The 16623-nt window shown below is 49.4% G+C and overlaps 1 protein-coding gene across 6 annotated transcripts in view; it reads left to right on the top strand.

Annotated features, from left to right (window-relative positions):
• runx2b (RUNX family transcription factor 2b) overlaps positions 1 to 14960 on the top strand; it is a 36573-nt gene extending 21613 nt beyond the window's left edge. Inside the window, exons 4-8 of one of the 6 annotated variants that reach the window (XM_068576790.1) lie at positions 446 to 550; positions 9198 to 9365; positions 11651 to 11812; positions 14443 to 14829; positions 14869 to 14960. In XM_068576790.1, coding sequence (XP_068432891.1) covers positions 446 to 550; positions 9198 to 9365; positions 11651 to 11812; positions 14443 to 14829; positions 14869 to 14960 — 914 coding nt within the window. Of the gene's footprint in view, positions 1 to 445; positions 551 to 9197; positions 9366 to 11650; positions 11813 to 14442 lie in introns of all 6 variants that reach the window. The other 5 variants (XM_068576789.1, XM_068576791.1, XM_068576792.1 and 2 more) reach the window with 5 other exon arrangements.
• Positions 14961 to 16623: the final 1663 nt, after the last annotated feature.

The raw sequence follows: 16623 nt of genomic DNA, 5'->3' as shown, positions 1-16623 counted from the left end.
ACCGTTCCTCAAGTGTGCACATGGGAGCGCACGCACATGCACACACTCCCCCCCCACACACACACACACACACGCACACACACACACACACACACACCCCCTTGAGGCAGCAACTGCTGGGGATTATTATCGGGAAAGGAAGTGACTATTAAAATGCCTCTCGCCCACTCACACTGCGTTAGACAGAGAGAGAGAGAGAGTCGGGATAACAAGATGCTACATGGCTCCTCCAGTCGAGCCCCGCCAAAATAAAAGCCTCCCCCCCACCAAATAAATAGACCCTCCCGAATAACCGATGTTGTCCGTCGATAAAATAAAGCTTCCTTAAAGGCGCCGTTACGTGATCACCACCCCACTTGTGACTTAGGGATGGCTCGGCGATGAATGCGGGTCCTTTGTGTGCGCGCATGTGCGTGTCATTTGATGTTGTTTGATGTCACCGCAGGCAAGAGCTTCACGCTGACAATCACCGTATTCAGCAACCCGCCGCAAGTGGCCACTTACCACCGAGCCATAAAGGTCACCGTGGACGGACCGCGTGAGCCCAGGAGTGAGTACAAAGGCACGCACATACAAATACAGTATGGGAATATGTTTACACACACACACACACACACACACAGACACAACATACTTTCATTTGCCTGTAAACTGGTCCAGTGATTCAGTTTTGTACTTTTTCACGAGAAGCAGTGAATCCCACATTTCCAGTTCAATCACTCGCTCTCTGCTGCTACGTCGTCCCGTTGGCTCTCTTTCCGGAGCCAACGGGACGGCGTTTGACCGGGAACTGTTTCCCCCAAAACGACGAGCGCCGCCGCCGAAACTTTAATCGGTGGACTGCCCCTTTAAGTGAGCTGTGGGTGTGGCCGCACTGAGCCAATGGCAAGGGGGAACATTCCCGGCTAAAAGCGGCGACGGTATAAAAAAAAAAGTTAATTAACAGACTAAAAAAAAAGAAGTTTTTACTGGAAAAGGTTGCGATGGGGTTTAATTAGCAATCAGCAGACGTTTAATTAAGTCGACGTCTCAGAAAGGAGCCTCGAACGTGACGCTTTGAGAGGAATAAAAAGAGAGGCAGCGTATCCCCGAGCGGGTACGCTGGGTAGCAGAACGCTAGCATCAGCTCCTTTTAATGGGCCATATAAAAACAACTGAGGAGGGGGGAAAAGAAAGAAAAAACTTTACTATAGCCGTCAGTGCCAACTGGTCTGGCATGCAGCTGTTTCCCTCCCAGAACCCTCCTCCCTATTCATAAAAAAAAGAAAGGAAAAAAAACATATTCTCATCTCATGGCGTCTCCAACGAACAATATCGCAAACAAACCCGCCGCTCGGCCCCCGTCGTCGCACCAGAGACACCGAGGAGCCGGCAGACGGGGTGGGATTAAGCCTCGCCGCCGGGAGGAAAGAAATAGCCTCGAACGCCCCGACGTCCAGCCCCCTCGAAAACAAAGGGCCGCATGCTCCTGGTGGAGCGCCGCCACGCCCACTTCCTACCCCTCCGTCCCACTCCTCGCCATCTCGTTTGATCGCAAGCATTTCCTGCGCATCTGTTGTCCCCCGTCAGACGACTTTCAAACAAGTAGTCGGTGGCGAGCAGATGGGAGTGGGAGTCAGAGTTTATTTAAGGGAGGAGGTGGGGGGGGGAGGAAAAGTCTAGAAAGCCTCGCCGGTCATATTGGGAAGAGAAACCGGCTCAGACGGCGGCGGCGGCGGTATCGCCGGTGAGAGGAAGGAAGCTTTGGCAGTTTAAAAAAGAGACTTTACACTTTTTTTTCCAGGGCCGATGTTCTTCCCTTTCTACTTGCGGTTGTAACACTCTGCACCCTTTTTTTTTTCTCTTTCCAGTCTCAGGACGGTAATTTAAGCAATAAAGAGTATGTCATCACACGTAACCCCTGAACTTCTTTACTTTGCTGTTAAGTGGTCAGGATTGCAGCGGTGTAATTTACCCAGAAACTACAGCCAGGACACGTCTCCCTCTCAGGGGTCATTAAGCCGAGGTCGGAGGGTGGCAAAACACACATGTGCCCCCTTCAAACCGCACCGCCCCTCCTCCGGTGGTGCTTTTCAGCACTGAGAGAGCGAGCTACCCGGCTGAGGAGCGCCGGCTGTCCCCACGGCTGCAGATTTCTATCAGTGAACGCTTCATTGACACACGCGGACCCCCCCCCCGCTTTTGTCGGCCATTACAGCTCTATTTTGTGTTAAATGATTGGGTCATTAGGGGCCCTCGCAGGGAGGGGAAGGGTGGTTGGGGGCCCGACGTGGACACACACTGGCACTCTGTGGTCCGTCCCCGTGTGTTGTTTCTCGGGGAGAATATCCGGCAACGACGCTTGATTTTCAACCGCGTAGCTCGTCTCGAAATAGCTAAATGTCGGGGTCCGTCCTCGCTGTTGTCGGCAGTTTTTCTCCGATGTGTGTGTCCTACGCGGACACACACTGGCACTCTGCGGTCCGGCCCCGTGTGTTGTTTCTCGTGGAGAAAGCTGACAACAACGCTAGATTTTCAACCGCGCAGCTCGTCTCGAAATAGCTAAATGTCGGGGTCGGTTCTCGCTGTTGTCTGCAGTTTTTTTTTTCTTCTTCGAACGGCTCGTCTGGTCGCCGGTGTCTCCTTCGGGGAAGGACATTTTGTGTTTGATGAGCCTCATGGCAGCCATATGAGCCTTTTCTCTGAAGTTCCTCGTCTCATATCAGTGGGCGGATAAAGTAGGACCACCCACGAAATGAAAAAACGGGGCTCACACCTCCCGAGCCGTGGCGCTGAGCTCCGGCTAATTAATTGCGCGGTCAGAGTGGCGAATATCAGCGAGAGGGCCTAGCTTAAAAGATCTGTGGTCGGATTTGGTTACTGTGTGTGTGTGTGTGTGTGTGTACATTAAGTGGTTAGTCAAGTCCTTTTGGCCACTGTTATTAGCGGGAGGCTAACTCGGTTTCTGCGGCTCGCATTGTGCTTAATCGCTTGACGGCTCCTGGGTACCCTGTGGTTTGCCACTGCACCGACAACTCAGCGAGTGTGTGCACACGCATGTGTCTCCGCGTACGTGTGTGTGTGTGTGTGTTCGTTCAAACGTACTGTACAGGCATATACAGGCGTGTCTGTTTGCACATGTAAATATGAGTGCAAATGCGTGTATAACTGTCCCCTGGCGCCTGCATTTGCATGCGTGGACCCACATGACACACTCTGCAGCGAGGGAGCGCGTGTGTGGGTGTGTGTTTGTGTGCGCGAGTGTGTTTCTGCGTGTCATTAGTCTTGTGTAGCCGCTGCGCTGATTCGGGGCAGAGCTAATAGGCCTCATTAAATGTCATTTTGAGCTAATAGACAGGGAGTGGTTGTTTTAAACCAATATGCTTTTATAGGTGCTGCTGTCTCCCGTTCAGCTGCTGCTCCTGACGGGGGCTGCGGTCGGCCGAGACAAACTTCCTCGGTGAAAATAACACAATATACTCGGCTTTCTGTCCAAACCCGACTGTTCCCATTACACTTAATTGATGACAGACAAACATGGGAGGTGACAAAACACATACGGCGTCACAAGGACTGTGTCTCGCTGCGGCATATTGCAGCAGTTACTGTGTGTGACTGAGAGCTAGCGCTGTGTGTGTGTGTGTGTGTGTGTGTGTGTGTGTCAGCGGTGGAGGTTGGCGGTCAGGCCCGTCTCTGGTGGGTCCAGGGGAGGAGGGAGGGGGGGGTTTGGGGCTTGGGGACAGGGTCGTGTTTTGGTTCGACTTTGGTCAGGGTGTTAACAAGTCATTGGTTACTTAAAGGCCTGCAGACAATATTAGCGGTTCAGGAGACCCGTCGTGCCAAGCCGAGCTCTTCCCACGACTCACAACACACACACATATGCTACACAATACTTCTGTATGTATTCACAATGCTAGCATTAATAATAATGGAACCTAAGATAAGATAATACTCGAATAAATATAAAGAAAGCAACAATTAAAGAATGTAAAATGAAGTTGAACTTCCATTTACTGACATTTTGGGTCAAGAGTGTTGCCTTTTTTTTACGGCCAGGTGTTATTGACGCGTACATCTGGATGTCATCTGCATAAAACGGCATCTTAATATTGCGCTCGTGACTAATTTCCCTCCCCCCGAAAGGAACCCCGCAAACGGAAAACAAAAGTGGGCCTCAGATTGAGCCTTGTGGCACACCGCAAGTGAGACGGGGGCAGCGGAGGACGACGCACGGGTTCACTGTGTAAAATTAAAAGTAAAGCGCCCGTACTTACCCGCGCAAGCTCACACACACACACACACACACACACACACACACACACACACACACACACACACACACCTTTGCGACCTCATGGGAGCGGCGTGGAGCCGACGCCCCGTTAAAACTCAGCACCTTGAGTTGCTGCCGGGCTGAAAACAGTATGAGTAAGTGAGTGCGTTTCATTAACACGTCTGTCATGACGACACCACGAGGCCTCCGAAACGATGTCATCACACACACACACACACATTATACACAGATACACACACACACATGCCGTGACTTGCGCTCATAGGGTGTTATTACCTGCTGAAAAGGCCTGGGCTTTGTTTCTGACAACAGCCGTTTATGCTCCGTGCTAAATGCTAAGATCCTCTTCACAACATGCTAATTGCACAGTGCCGCCGCGCCATTTCGATTATGTCAGCCTCTTTTTGGAATTATGCGCAGGAATATGCAGGCCTGTGTGTGTGTTTCTGGATTATCGTGCCTTGTCGGCGGCGGCCTCGAGCGGCCCGTGTGTGTGTGTGTGTTTTTTTTTACAGCATCCCGGCACTTAAAGAGGATTTTTCTTTTTTTTTAGGAGACTCAAATGCTCTTTTTCTCCCTCACAGACAGTTACACGCCCACAACTATCTGCTGCTGCCTTTACTCGAAACAGCTTTTAACAATGGGAGCCGGACAAATAAAACTCACCCAAAAACATCAGGAGGAAAAGGAATGAAAAGAGGGAGGGAGGGAGGGAGAGAGAGAGAGAGAGAGAAAAAGAGACTGCAGGCTTTTCCAGAGGCAGTCAGTCAGTTGAATGTCTTATGAAGTTCCTTGAAGAGGTGCCAAGGCCTTTACAACGCGAAACACAAAATCATTCAGTGGGAGGGAGAGACAGAGAGGGAGAGAGAGAGAGAGAGAGAGAGAGAGAGAGAGGGAGGCAGAAAGAGAATAATAAAAAGAGATAATGATTATGAAAGAGGGTCTGGAGTTGGTTGGCCACCGAGCTGCAGTGAAAAAAAAAAAATCTCGGAGGGATTTGAATCAAAGCACTTTAATGTGAGCAGAGAGGTGCAGAGGCCAAAACTGTGTGTGTGTGTGTGTGTGTGTGTGTGTGTGTGTGTGTGTGTGTGTGTGTGTGTGTGTGTGTGTGTGTTATACTTTGTACAATATCGCACAAGTGTGTCTATAAAGTCTTTTTGTGTTCAATAAATGTTTCGCCTTTGGGAATTGTTGCGTGGGGCTGTGTGTGTGTGTGTATGTGTGTGTGTGTGTGTGTGTGTGTGTGTGTGCCCTTCCCTTGCCTGGCTTGCTTCCTCCAGGCTGGAACGCATGGACCACACAGACGGCTGGCAGCGCTCCACGACAGCCTGGCTCCCTCCTTTTTTCTCTCCGTCTCCTTCTCTCCTTCGCTCGCTGCCTCGTCTCCTTTTTCACTTCTTCCTCTTTCTTTTTTTTCCATTTTGTATTTGTGTTGTCTCTCTCTCTCCCTCATCTCCTCCCTCTCCCTTTATATACCTAAGACCCCCCCATGGTTGTTTCTGACCGCACACAAACACAACATGGCCACTGGGAGAGCTCCAAATATATATATATATATATATTTAAAAAAAAAAGTGAATTATGGAGCCAGTGTATTCATTCATCGGCTTTACTGGCGAGATGACTGACACACACACACACACACACACACACACAGACTGGCTGATTCAACCCAGGCTCCATGAGCGTTGGGTTTTTTTTTTCTCTTCTGAATCTGCCCCAAAGATACATTCATCCGAGCTCACCCAGTGATCATAAACCAGCCCGAGGGGCTCGGAGGGCATGACGCGACACCAAACATTTTATAAATTATCCCATTTATCCGGAATTTGGGGGCGAAAGAATGTGCAAAGGGACGTTTCCAGCAGCGATAGCTGAAACTTTAATGGATGAACTGACGTGTAACCAACAAATGGAGCAAAAATCAACCTTTTTTTCTGCTTTTTTTTAGCCCTACGCAGCACATTGGCACCCTTGTCATGAAAAAAAAAACCTCCCTCCCTCGCTGAAAGAAAGTGAGGTATTTAAAGGAACACTTTCAGCCGGCTCACTATTCGACAAAGATCCCTCAGATCCAATCTAAAGCCTCCATTAATTACACAGGACTTACAGTCTGTTTGCCTACTTGCTCTCGCTAACTGCTATCGGATCAGCGGGGGCGAGTTGGATCCAGACTCATGCGTCTCAGCTGGAACAACACTATCCCGGGATCAGCGTGCGCCCGTGTGTTATCTCGTCTTTATTGTGCGTCCACGAGGACGCATGTGCACGATGCATGTGTGCAAACTGTGCGCGATCGCATGCGCAGACGTGTGTTTGCATACGTCCGTTCTTGCATATGTGCGTCCGGCCGTGTGTGTGTGTGTGTGTGTGTGTGGAAGCTGCTCACATCTGGTCTGAATCTGTCCGTGTTTCCGGCCGCTGGCTGGGCAGGGATGTGGCAGGCGCTATCGAAAAAAAAAAAAAAAAATCTCCGCTGTTTTCGCAGGGATGATGGGAATCTCAGGGACTTTCCCCCCACGGCGGTGAAATCACCCGCCTTTTTTCTCCCCCCCCCCCGCTCCTTTAAATACCCCCGGCTCCCTCGCTCCTCCGCCCTGCTAGGGTTCCGATAAAACAGCTGAGACGTCTTGTGTTTGGCAACAGTCGACGTCTAAAAGGTGCAATTAGCTCGCCGGGAAGAAAAAAAAACTGTATTTACTGTCAAGGCACGGCTAAACTAATGGACTTGAGGTCGCTCTTGTTTGGAGTGTAAATTGGACCTTAATGTGGTTGAAGGAGGGGGGGAGGTGCTGCGAGAACTAAACACGTTGGTAAACTGGGTCGCATCCATACGTCCAGAGCCGACAAGAGCCCTCAGACGTGTCTTTACCTCCTTAAATATCGTTTATCTGTCCCTCGTTCTGTTATCTTCCTCACAGATGTGGAAGCCCTAAACCTCCTCTAACTGTTCCACCAGCGCTCTGCGCTCGGCCCGCCGTCCCCCGGCTGGTTTCGGGTCCATCCAGTGCTCTTAATTTACTGGTCATCGGGGTCTCTTCCTCTCCCTCCCTCCCTCTCTCCCTCCCTCTGTCTCCCCTCATCTCCCTCGGCCTCCCATTGCTATTTATTCCCATCACTAGGAGACGGCGGCCGCGCACAAAGCCCGCTCTGTGTCCCGAGGCTTTTTTAGAATAGAAACTTTTTTTTGGGTCCGTTGAAAATGGAAACGCTGCGATTGACTGGGCACAGCGAGCCGAGAGAGAGAGAGAGAGAGAGAGAGAGAGAGAGAGAGAGAGAGGCACAAATGATCCGCAGGAACGATGTTATTAATGAAATGTGGCCGTGAGTTATGTTGCAAAGCGGAAACCCTCCGATTGGAGCGTCGGAGGAGGCGACCGCGTGAAGACGAGGAGATGACGAAGGTTGTTTTATTTTCGAACCCGGACGCCGGCGCTCCGGTCACGTCAGCCGTCGTAAAAAAAAAGAGTCCGGTGACTGTCGCCGGATGCCAAAATAATAATGGAGTCAGATGGTTTTATGAATGCTTTTTTCTGTGGCTCACAGCGGAGACACGACGCACACGATGAGGTGCTCACACAAATAATATACCTGTTTGTGTTTTGAGTCGGCTCTTATTTGATGCTGAAAGTGAAACAACAGACAGAGAGACACAGAGAGAGAGAGAGAGAGAGAGAGAGAGAGAGAGAGAGAGATCGGTCTGTTTGAGGGCGCGGCCATGATTCAATCATATGAATTCCTCATTGTTCAATCTTCAATCTGCGTCAACCTTCGTCTTCACGCGGCAACTGATCTGATCGTGAAGCTCTGACGTCCACGAATAAAATGCTCTTAAGTGTTTCATTAAAAAGTGCACGTTCATGCGCAGACTATTTAAATCATTGAATTAGCAGAAGACGTGGACCTATATCTCCGGACAGAGTGTGTTTGCCGTGTCGCGCAGCCAGAGGAACCCAGAGGAACCCAGAGGAACCCAGAGGAACCCAGAGGAACCCAGGGGAGGTGTGTGTTCGCGCCCATGTTGGACGATGAAGTCGACAAAGGAACCGCTGAACTCCCTGCGCTCTTCCATCTCTTCTGAACATCTTCACTCGGTCCTGGCTCGGTGTCGTGCCGGGCCTTTGTTCCCCGGTTCTGGCGGCGGCGGCGGTCGGAAGCGGCAGGTTGGGCCGGATTCTGATGTCGAGCTCGTTGTTTTCTGCAGCTGGAGCTCGGCCAACCACGTCAGGAGTTCCTCCTCCTCTTGTTTGATGTTTGCTTTCCCGCCTTTGCAGGACAGTTAGTGCGAGACCAGACACACGCACTGACACGGACCTGACAGGGATGTAAAGGAAAGAAAGAAGGACTGCATGTGTGTGTGTGTGTGCGTGTGTGTGTGTGCAGGCCTCCACCTTAGCTAAACTCCAGTCCGCGCCTCCTCCCCCACGAGGCAGGTTTCGCTGTATTTCACTCTCCCGGCATGCTCCATGTGCAGCTTTGGCACCACCTGGAGAGCTTTTTTGACGCCGGGGACACAAAAGGCTTCACAGGTGTTGGCAGGTGAAAAAGTGAGTTATGTTTTTGGCATACGTCGCCACACCTGCGGGGATAATTGTGCCCGATGGCGTGAGAGCGCGGGAGGGCCCTCGGGTTGGAAAACAAAAGCAAATATGCGACTTCTCACACTCTCGGCGTCGCCGCCTGGTGCGTGGACGTGAACACAGATAATTGCCCCGAGCCTTTTGTTCACGAGCAGGATCCAGCGTCCCATTAGCCAGATTAAAAAAAAACAAACGCTTCATCTTCTCGGTTGTTTACCGAGCGGGCTGAGTCCCTGACTCACACCACGGGAAATAACTGACGGAGTTCAAGTTTAGGATCGCACCTTGGTGAATATTTACATATATTTATATATTTAATATCCCGTGTTTTTGTATGTCCGCAGGACATCGTCAGAAACTTGAGGACCCTCCCAAAGCGGGTCTCTTCTCAGACCGCCTTAGTGAGCTCGAGAGGATGAGGGTGAGGGTGGCCATCCCCGCTCAGGGGCCCCGGCCGGCGCTCAACACGGGGCCCAACTCCTTCAACCCGCAGGGACAGACGCAGATCACAGGTGAGCCGCCGCCTCCTTCACCTGGGGGGCAGAAGAGACTATTGTTAGAACCCGTAACAGCCGGCCTGAGGTGTCACAGAGCAGGGTCTTGACCTTTAACCTTCATGTGAGGTGTCACAGAGCAGGGTCTTGACCTTTAACCTCCATGTGAGGTGTCACAGAGCAGGGTCTTGACCTTTAACCATGTGAGGTGTCACAGAGCAGGGTCTTGACCTTTAACCCCCATGTGAGGTGTCACAGAGCAGGGTCTTGACCTTTAACCCCCATGTGAGGTGTCACAGAGCAGGGTCTTGACCTTTACCCTTCATGTGAGGTGTCACAGAGCAGGGTCTTGACCTTTAACCTCCATGTGAGGTGTCACAGAGCAGGGTCTTGACCTTTAACCATGTGAGGTGTCACAGAGCAGGGTCTTGACCTTTAACCCCCATGTGAGGTGTCACAGAGCAGGGTCTTGACCTTTAACCCCCATGTGAGGTGTCACAGAGCAGGGTCTTGACCTTTAACCCCCATGTGAGGTGTCACAGAGCAGGGTCTTGACCTTTAACCCTTCATGTGAGGTGTCACAGAGCAGGGTCTTGACCTTTAACCTTCATGTGAGGTGTCACAGAGCAGGGTCTTGACCTTTAACCCCCATGTGAGGTGTCACAGAGCAGGGTCTTGACCTTTAACCCCTTTCCCCCCTAATGAGAATAACTTCTTGATCAGGCGTCGACCGTGTTGTTAAAATAAGATTTAAATGCTTTAAAAAAATCAAATAAATGAGTATAACTTGCATCAGGTGTGTATTTTAAGTTGTGTGTCATCTCTCAGAGGTGTCATACTCGTTAAATATGATACCAAATAACTAAAAACTAAAGCTAGGACATCATAACATGAATCATCTTTGTCTCTTAAAGTGTTTCGATGCGTCATTTGTGTTATTTACGCGTCGTGAAGAGGAAGGAACACACACTGCGTCGCTCTGAGCAGCAACTTTATTATTTTCAAACGTAATTATTGACTCGCCATTTTTAGCTCAGACTGCTGGTGTCTGGATTCTCACGAGATCAGTATGTGTGTGTGTGTGTGTGTGTGTGTGTGTGTGGCGTCACAGAGAAACCACAAGGCTTTTTTCGAGGCTTTTTTTTGCTTTTTTGTTGTTGTTTTTTTGCTCTTTGCAACTGTTTGACTTGAAAGCACAGCTTCTGAGTTTTTTATACATTTTGTTCGACGAAGACATTCGTCGGTTACCCCCTCACCGCGTGAATTTACATTTTTTTAGGAGTTTGCCAGGAAGTGTCCGCCTTGACGGCACACATTTTGAGTTTGTTGTTCTGCGATTATCCAAAAAAAACGATTAAAAAATCCCGTCGTCTTTCTTTCGGTCGAGGGAACCATCATTTTCTAAAATATAACGTCGCACTTTGCACCGGAACCGCCAACAAAATCCAAATCCAGCGTCGAAAGCATCCACAAGGTTCTGCACAGCGCCCCCTGGAGGGCATCGGGGGGCGTGGCTACTTCCTGATGGCGGACACGCCTCCTGGAGGCTCGAGGCCCTCTCATGGTTTTTAAATCGATGCCGTTGAAGAAGCAGGAAGTGGACGTTCATGTGTTTACATGGATGACTTTCTCTATGGGGTCAACCACTTATGCATCAGTACTTTTCTGTAACTTTTTAACTGTTTATTCATCATTTTTATCTAGTTTTGTGTGCTACTTTTGTCTTTTTTCCAAGCGTTCAAGACTCACAACTAACCCAACATTATTATATTTATATTGAATTAACTCAACAAAGACTTCCACTGATTTAGAGACGATTTCATCACGACACATGAGAGTAAAACTCGCCATATGTACCGGAAGACCTTCACATCCTCCACGTAGTCGTGTTGCAACACACACACACACACACAGATAGTAGTGTGTCTGCGGGCGTGTTTACTTCCTGGTCGTGTGCCAGCGAGGCTTTCTGTGCCTCAGCTGCTGTCGCTCCATGTTTTATTAAAGGCAAACAGGAAGGTCTTCTCTCGGAAGGTAAACAAGAGATGTTGCTGAACTGAAGCTTCACCTCTCAAAAAAAAAAACCCTCCAGAGGAACAAGAGGCACCAATAATGTCCACAGTTGTTGTGTTTGTTGTCGTCAATTTGGTCCCCAAACAAAAAAGAAATCCAGCATTTTGAACCAGCTGATGAGGAACCGCTAACATCTTTCATTTCCTGTGGGTTTTTTCTCTCTCTCTCCTTGTTCCTCTCCTCCTCTTCCTCCTCCTCCTCCTCCTTCTTCCTCTCCTTCTCCCCATCAGACCCTCGGCAGTCCCAGTCCTCTCCTCCCTGGTCGTACGAGCAGACGTACCCGTCCTACCTGAGTCCCATGGCGTCCCCCTCGGTGCACTCCACCGCCCCGCTCTCCTCCAGCCGGGGCACCGGCCTGCCCGCCATCAGCGACGTGCCGCGACGACTGACAGGTAGAGAAGGAGCGCCGCGACCACGCCGAACGGGTTGGGAGGGGGAGGGGCGAGAGGGGGAGGGGCGAGAGGAGCCGGGGGGGGGGGGGGGGGGATGCACACGAGCTCACAGTCCAAACAAAACGACAAAAAAAACTTTTCCTGGTGTTAGTCAGAGTCTGAGTGTTTCTCCAGAGATGGATGTGACAGTGGAGGAGTGTGTGTGTGTGTGTGTGTGTGTGTGGGGGGGGGGGGGGGGGGGGGTATTGTTTCCCTTTTTGCCCCCCCCCCCTCCTCAAAGCCTTTGATCCCAGAGGGCCGTGGGGTAATAACAGGCCCGGGGATAATAACAGGCTCGTGGCGGTATGAATAAAGTGTCTTTATGGCAATACTCTTCCCTCACAGGTGCATTCTGGGTAATTGCCTCGGCCTCAGTTGGTTTCTGCTGCGAGCCGCCGGACGGGTTTCTCCCCGTACACCTGTTTGACTCTCTGCCATGTTCCTCTTCTTTCTCTCTGTTCTCATGAGAGAGAGAGAGTGTGTGTGTGTGTGTGTGTGTGTGTGTGCGTGTGTGTGTGTGTGTGTGTGTGTGTGTGTGTGTGTTTGTGTGTGTGTACATTACAGGTTTCATATCCAGCTGCCTTGTCAGCTTTGATTAGTTTTCTCTTTTTTCCTTCCAGCTTTCATCTCGCGAGCGTCAAGGCTTTGTTCTCACGTGCGCGTGCACGTGCACATTGACCTCCCCCCCCCCCCCCCACACCCCCCTCTTGCACACCTCCAGCGCTTAACGCCCCCTAAGTGATGTGACTAAGACTCTCAGATCTCTGGAGATCATGTTGACACCTCTCAGCCTCTGTAACAGGATCCAGCTCACGACGTACCGACGAGCAGAAGCCGATATGGACGCCCCCCGACACACACACACACACACACACACACACACACACACACACACACACACACACACATTTCGCGCATCCCAGTTGCTAAGAAAGCGTCTGCGAAAGTTAACGCACCTAATTTCGGAAGTGATCCTTAAAACAAAAACAACAAAAAAAAAGAACAACCCTTCCACATATTTGGCCGCCGCTCCGCTCTGGTTCCATTTAAACTAATAAAAAGTTTCGATCTGGCTCCTCATCACAGGGACCGCCAGAAGAAGAAAATAGGTCCAAATGTTAAAAGCAGGAGTTTTATTGAACAGCGCCGGTCATGTCTGAGATCACGCGGCGGAGAGACAATCACCTCCTATTGCTGTTAGCATCAAACGGCTCTCTGGGAAAAGAAGAGAGGAAGTTTAAAAAAAAAAAAGGGCCCTAATTGGCAGCATATGCTATCCGGCGCTATACAGCTAGCGCAACCCGGCTACACGAGTACATAAACACCCCTCCCCTCCCTCCCCCCCTGTCCTCTCACAGCAGACATGGTGACACAGAAGACGCCTGGTGATTTATGATAAGAGCGCCATGGCTGGACGGGGGGGAGGGAGGGAGGGAAGGAGAGAGGGAAGGAGGGGAGGAGGGAGGACCTCCTATTCTCCTTAAACTCTGAGCCCGGCGCGAAGCTCGCCACAGCCAGTTAGTGGTTTTTCGGGTATTTTTTAAGGGATGAAGCGAAGAGAGGAACGAAGGGTGAGATGGAGCAGCTCCCTCTCTCTCTCTCTCTCTCTCTCTCCCCCTCTTTTCCTCCTTCCCTCCCTCCCTCCCTCGCTGGAGCCGATGGGAGGCGAGGAGAGGAGCCACATCAGAGCTCAGCGCTGCCTCATTATGGATCTCATGGAAACTGTTTCTGCTCAAAGTGTTTCCACATGTGCAGCTCCTGATTCATCCCAACTGCTTTTTTTTGTTTTATGTGCATACAGTATTCACACACACACACACACACACACACATACACAGACACACATTTGCATGCATAAACAGTTACACAGACACACATGCGCCAACACACACACACAGGAACATAAATATGCAGAGGCGTAAACATATTAAGGCGCTTTGCTCCTCTGATGTGTTTGTGAACTTTATCAAAACTTGTGTGTTGACAGGGGGGAGAACACACACACACACACACACACACACACACACACACACACGGTGAAGTTGATGAATTTCACAATATTTGTACATGAATGCTTTTCCCCCCCACAAACTCCCATTAGCCGCATTCAGCCAATACACATATTTGGCTGAAATATTTGATGGCGCATAATTAAGTTTCCTTCTGTTTCACCCCTCGAGGGACTTATTTGTTCAATTCAATTACTCGACGAGACCGAAGCACTAAATAGTTTAAGACTCCAAAGCCACATTTCTTTGTTAAAAACTAACAAACTGGTGGAGGAAGAAGTCTTCCTGCTTTGCGTGAAAGTCCTTCCTTCCTGCTGCCGTCAGGCTGCACAACAAGATGAGCTCACAATAGACTAAATATAATACATTTAAGTACTTTTATGCACTTTTTTGTTCCAGTTTGTATATTTAATATTGCTTCTTTACTGTTTTTACTTGATTTTTATGTTCACTATGTGTCTTGTGTGTGCTTTAATCCTGCACTTACCCCACTGCCAACCGCACTAATAAAGCATTATCTTATCTGATCTGATGACATCAGTCCTAAACAATGTCTTCCTGCCCCCCCCCCCCTCCCTCCAGGTTCCTCCGACCTGAGCCCGTTCCCCGGTCAGTTCGAGCGTCAGTTCCCGGGCCTGCCGCCGCTCGCGGAGACCCGCTTCACCAGCCCCCGGATGCACTACCCGGGCACCTTCACCTACACGCCGCCCGTCACCTCCGCCATGTCGCTGGGCAGCGCCCACTACCACACCTACCTTCCGCCGCCGTACCCGGGCTCCACCCAGAGCCAGAGCGGGCCCTTCCAGACCAGCAGCACGCCCTATCTCTACTACGGCGCCTCGTCCGGCTCGTACCAGTTTAGCATGGTCCCCGGCGGCGACCGCTCGCCCTCCCGGATGATCCCGCCTTGCACTAGCGCCTCCACGGGCACCTCCCTGGTGAACCCCAACCTGCCCAGCCAGACGGAGGGTGGTGGCGGAGGAGGAGGAGGAGGAGGAGGAGGAGGAGGGGTGGACGGCGACGGGAGCCACAGCAACTCCCCGACCGTCCTCAACCCCGGCGGCGGCCGCATGGACGAAGCCGTCTGGAGGCCGTATTGAAGGAGAAACCCAACGAGTGGTCGGAGACGGGAAGTCAGCTGATGTCGTGGTTTGAAAGCACAAAACCTTCTTTTTTTTCTTGAAAAAGGGGATTTTTGAGCTATCTCTGCTTTTTACATGGAAATTAAGGTTGAGATTTTTTTTTTTTTGAACAGACTCGTATGGACTCGTCTTCCTGGAATGTGTTTTCACCCGAAAGCGCCACAAAGGGAGTCGTTCTCACAGCAATAATGAGAGAGACATTTATTTTATTTTCAAGTGGATGAGACTCTATTTCCGTTTTATTATAATCCACAAGCTAAGGGATGCTTCAATCAATATTTGTAAAAAGAGAAAAGAAAAAAAAACTGCCTCTTTTGTATAGTGTTTGTATTTCAATAAGGCTTTTTTTTGCAGAGCATGTTTTTGTACTACGACAATATCAAGATGCAAGTTAGGCACTGAGTAGCAAGTGATGAGCGTAACACTTATGTTGCCCTTCAGTGGGATGGACAGTCAGTTTGCTTTAAAACAATTAATTTAACTTGTACATTGTGGGTGAAACGTTGATGTAGATTTGAGGCGTTTTTTGTTTTTTTTCTTCTTAGTTTTAACTTATAAAGCCATAAATTATGTATTGTATTTGAAACTTCAGTCAAAAGAAGTGTAATCTGAAATGTTTGATGCATATATGACTTAAGTTAAAATGTTTTTTTTTTGATTGGTAATTTAAGAGAGTGAGAGGTTTAATTTCATATTTTTTTTGTAGTACCCAAAGATTTAAAATCGTTTCGAATATGAAATGTAATTTTCCAAAGAGTATTGCAGCATGTTTCTTCTGGTGTAACACACATTTGGCCTGGAATCAAACCTGCATTGGTACTTATTGAGCAATAACTGTCATCAGGGTCCTGGCAGCAAAGTGAAACAGAGCTTTAATAGGAGAAAGAAATATTATTATTATTATTTGGGGAAATTCTGCTGGATTTCTTTGGTTCGTCACACAGATACATGATGTATTTTATTCTCTAAATAAGGTGCATTCATACACCAACATGACGCGTAGCCCAAAGATGAATCTGCCATGCTCACAGTCGGACTTTCAGCTCCTCTCATTTCACGGTACATGAACTCCTCAGGACTCGACGCCCTCAGATCACCTCTTTTATTTTTCTGTCTTTCTTCCACGTCCAATATTTCTGAATCGAAAGATTATCGGGGAAAACGCGCCAATATCACGTGCAAAGAGACGGCTTTGTAAAAGTTCGTCTCGGTGTGTGTGTGACACACACACACACACGCACGGGTTCTTTCTTTCGTTTTGTGTCTCCGCTTCGTTTCCCTTCGTTCGGCCTCTGAGGCCGCGGAGGAAACTCATCACAGCTCAGAGACGAGAGCGACTGACTTTCCTCCTGACAATTATTTATTTCCCGCCTTTTTTCTTTTTGTATTATATTCGTTTGCTTTTTTGTCGACAGGGTTTTCCTAACAGGTCAGCATCCTCCACACGAACCAGTACGACAATCAAAACACGCAAAAAAAACTGCACCCGTGTGAAAAGGAGGTCTGATATTTAACACTTTTAAATTACTACGTGTTCTTTTTTTTGAAGAGTTGAAGTTAAAAGTGCAGAAAACAAGGTGATTGGATGCAGCTGCTGGCAGCAAACCGGGTACCAAAAAAA

This window comes from Clinocottus analis, unplaced genomic scaffold (genome assembly GCF_023055335.1).
Source record: "Clinocottus analis isolate CAN_PGR_092001 unplaced genomic scaffold, fCliAna1.0.p SCAF_15, whole genome shotgun sequence".
NCBI classification, from domain to species: Eukaryota; Metazoa; Chordata; class Actinopteri; order Perciformes; family Cottidae; genus Clinocottus; species Clinocottus analis.
Note: the sequence above shows the minus strand (reverse complement) of the source record. Positions and strands in the feature narration are given on the sequence as shown.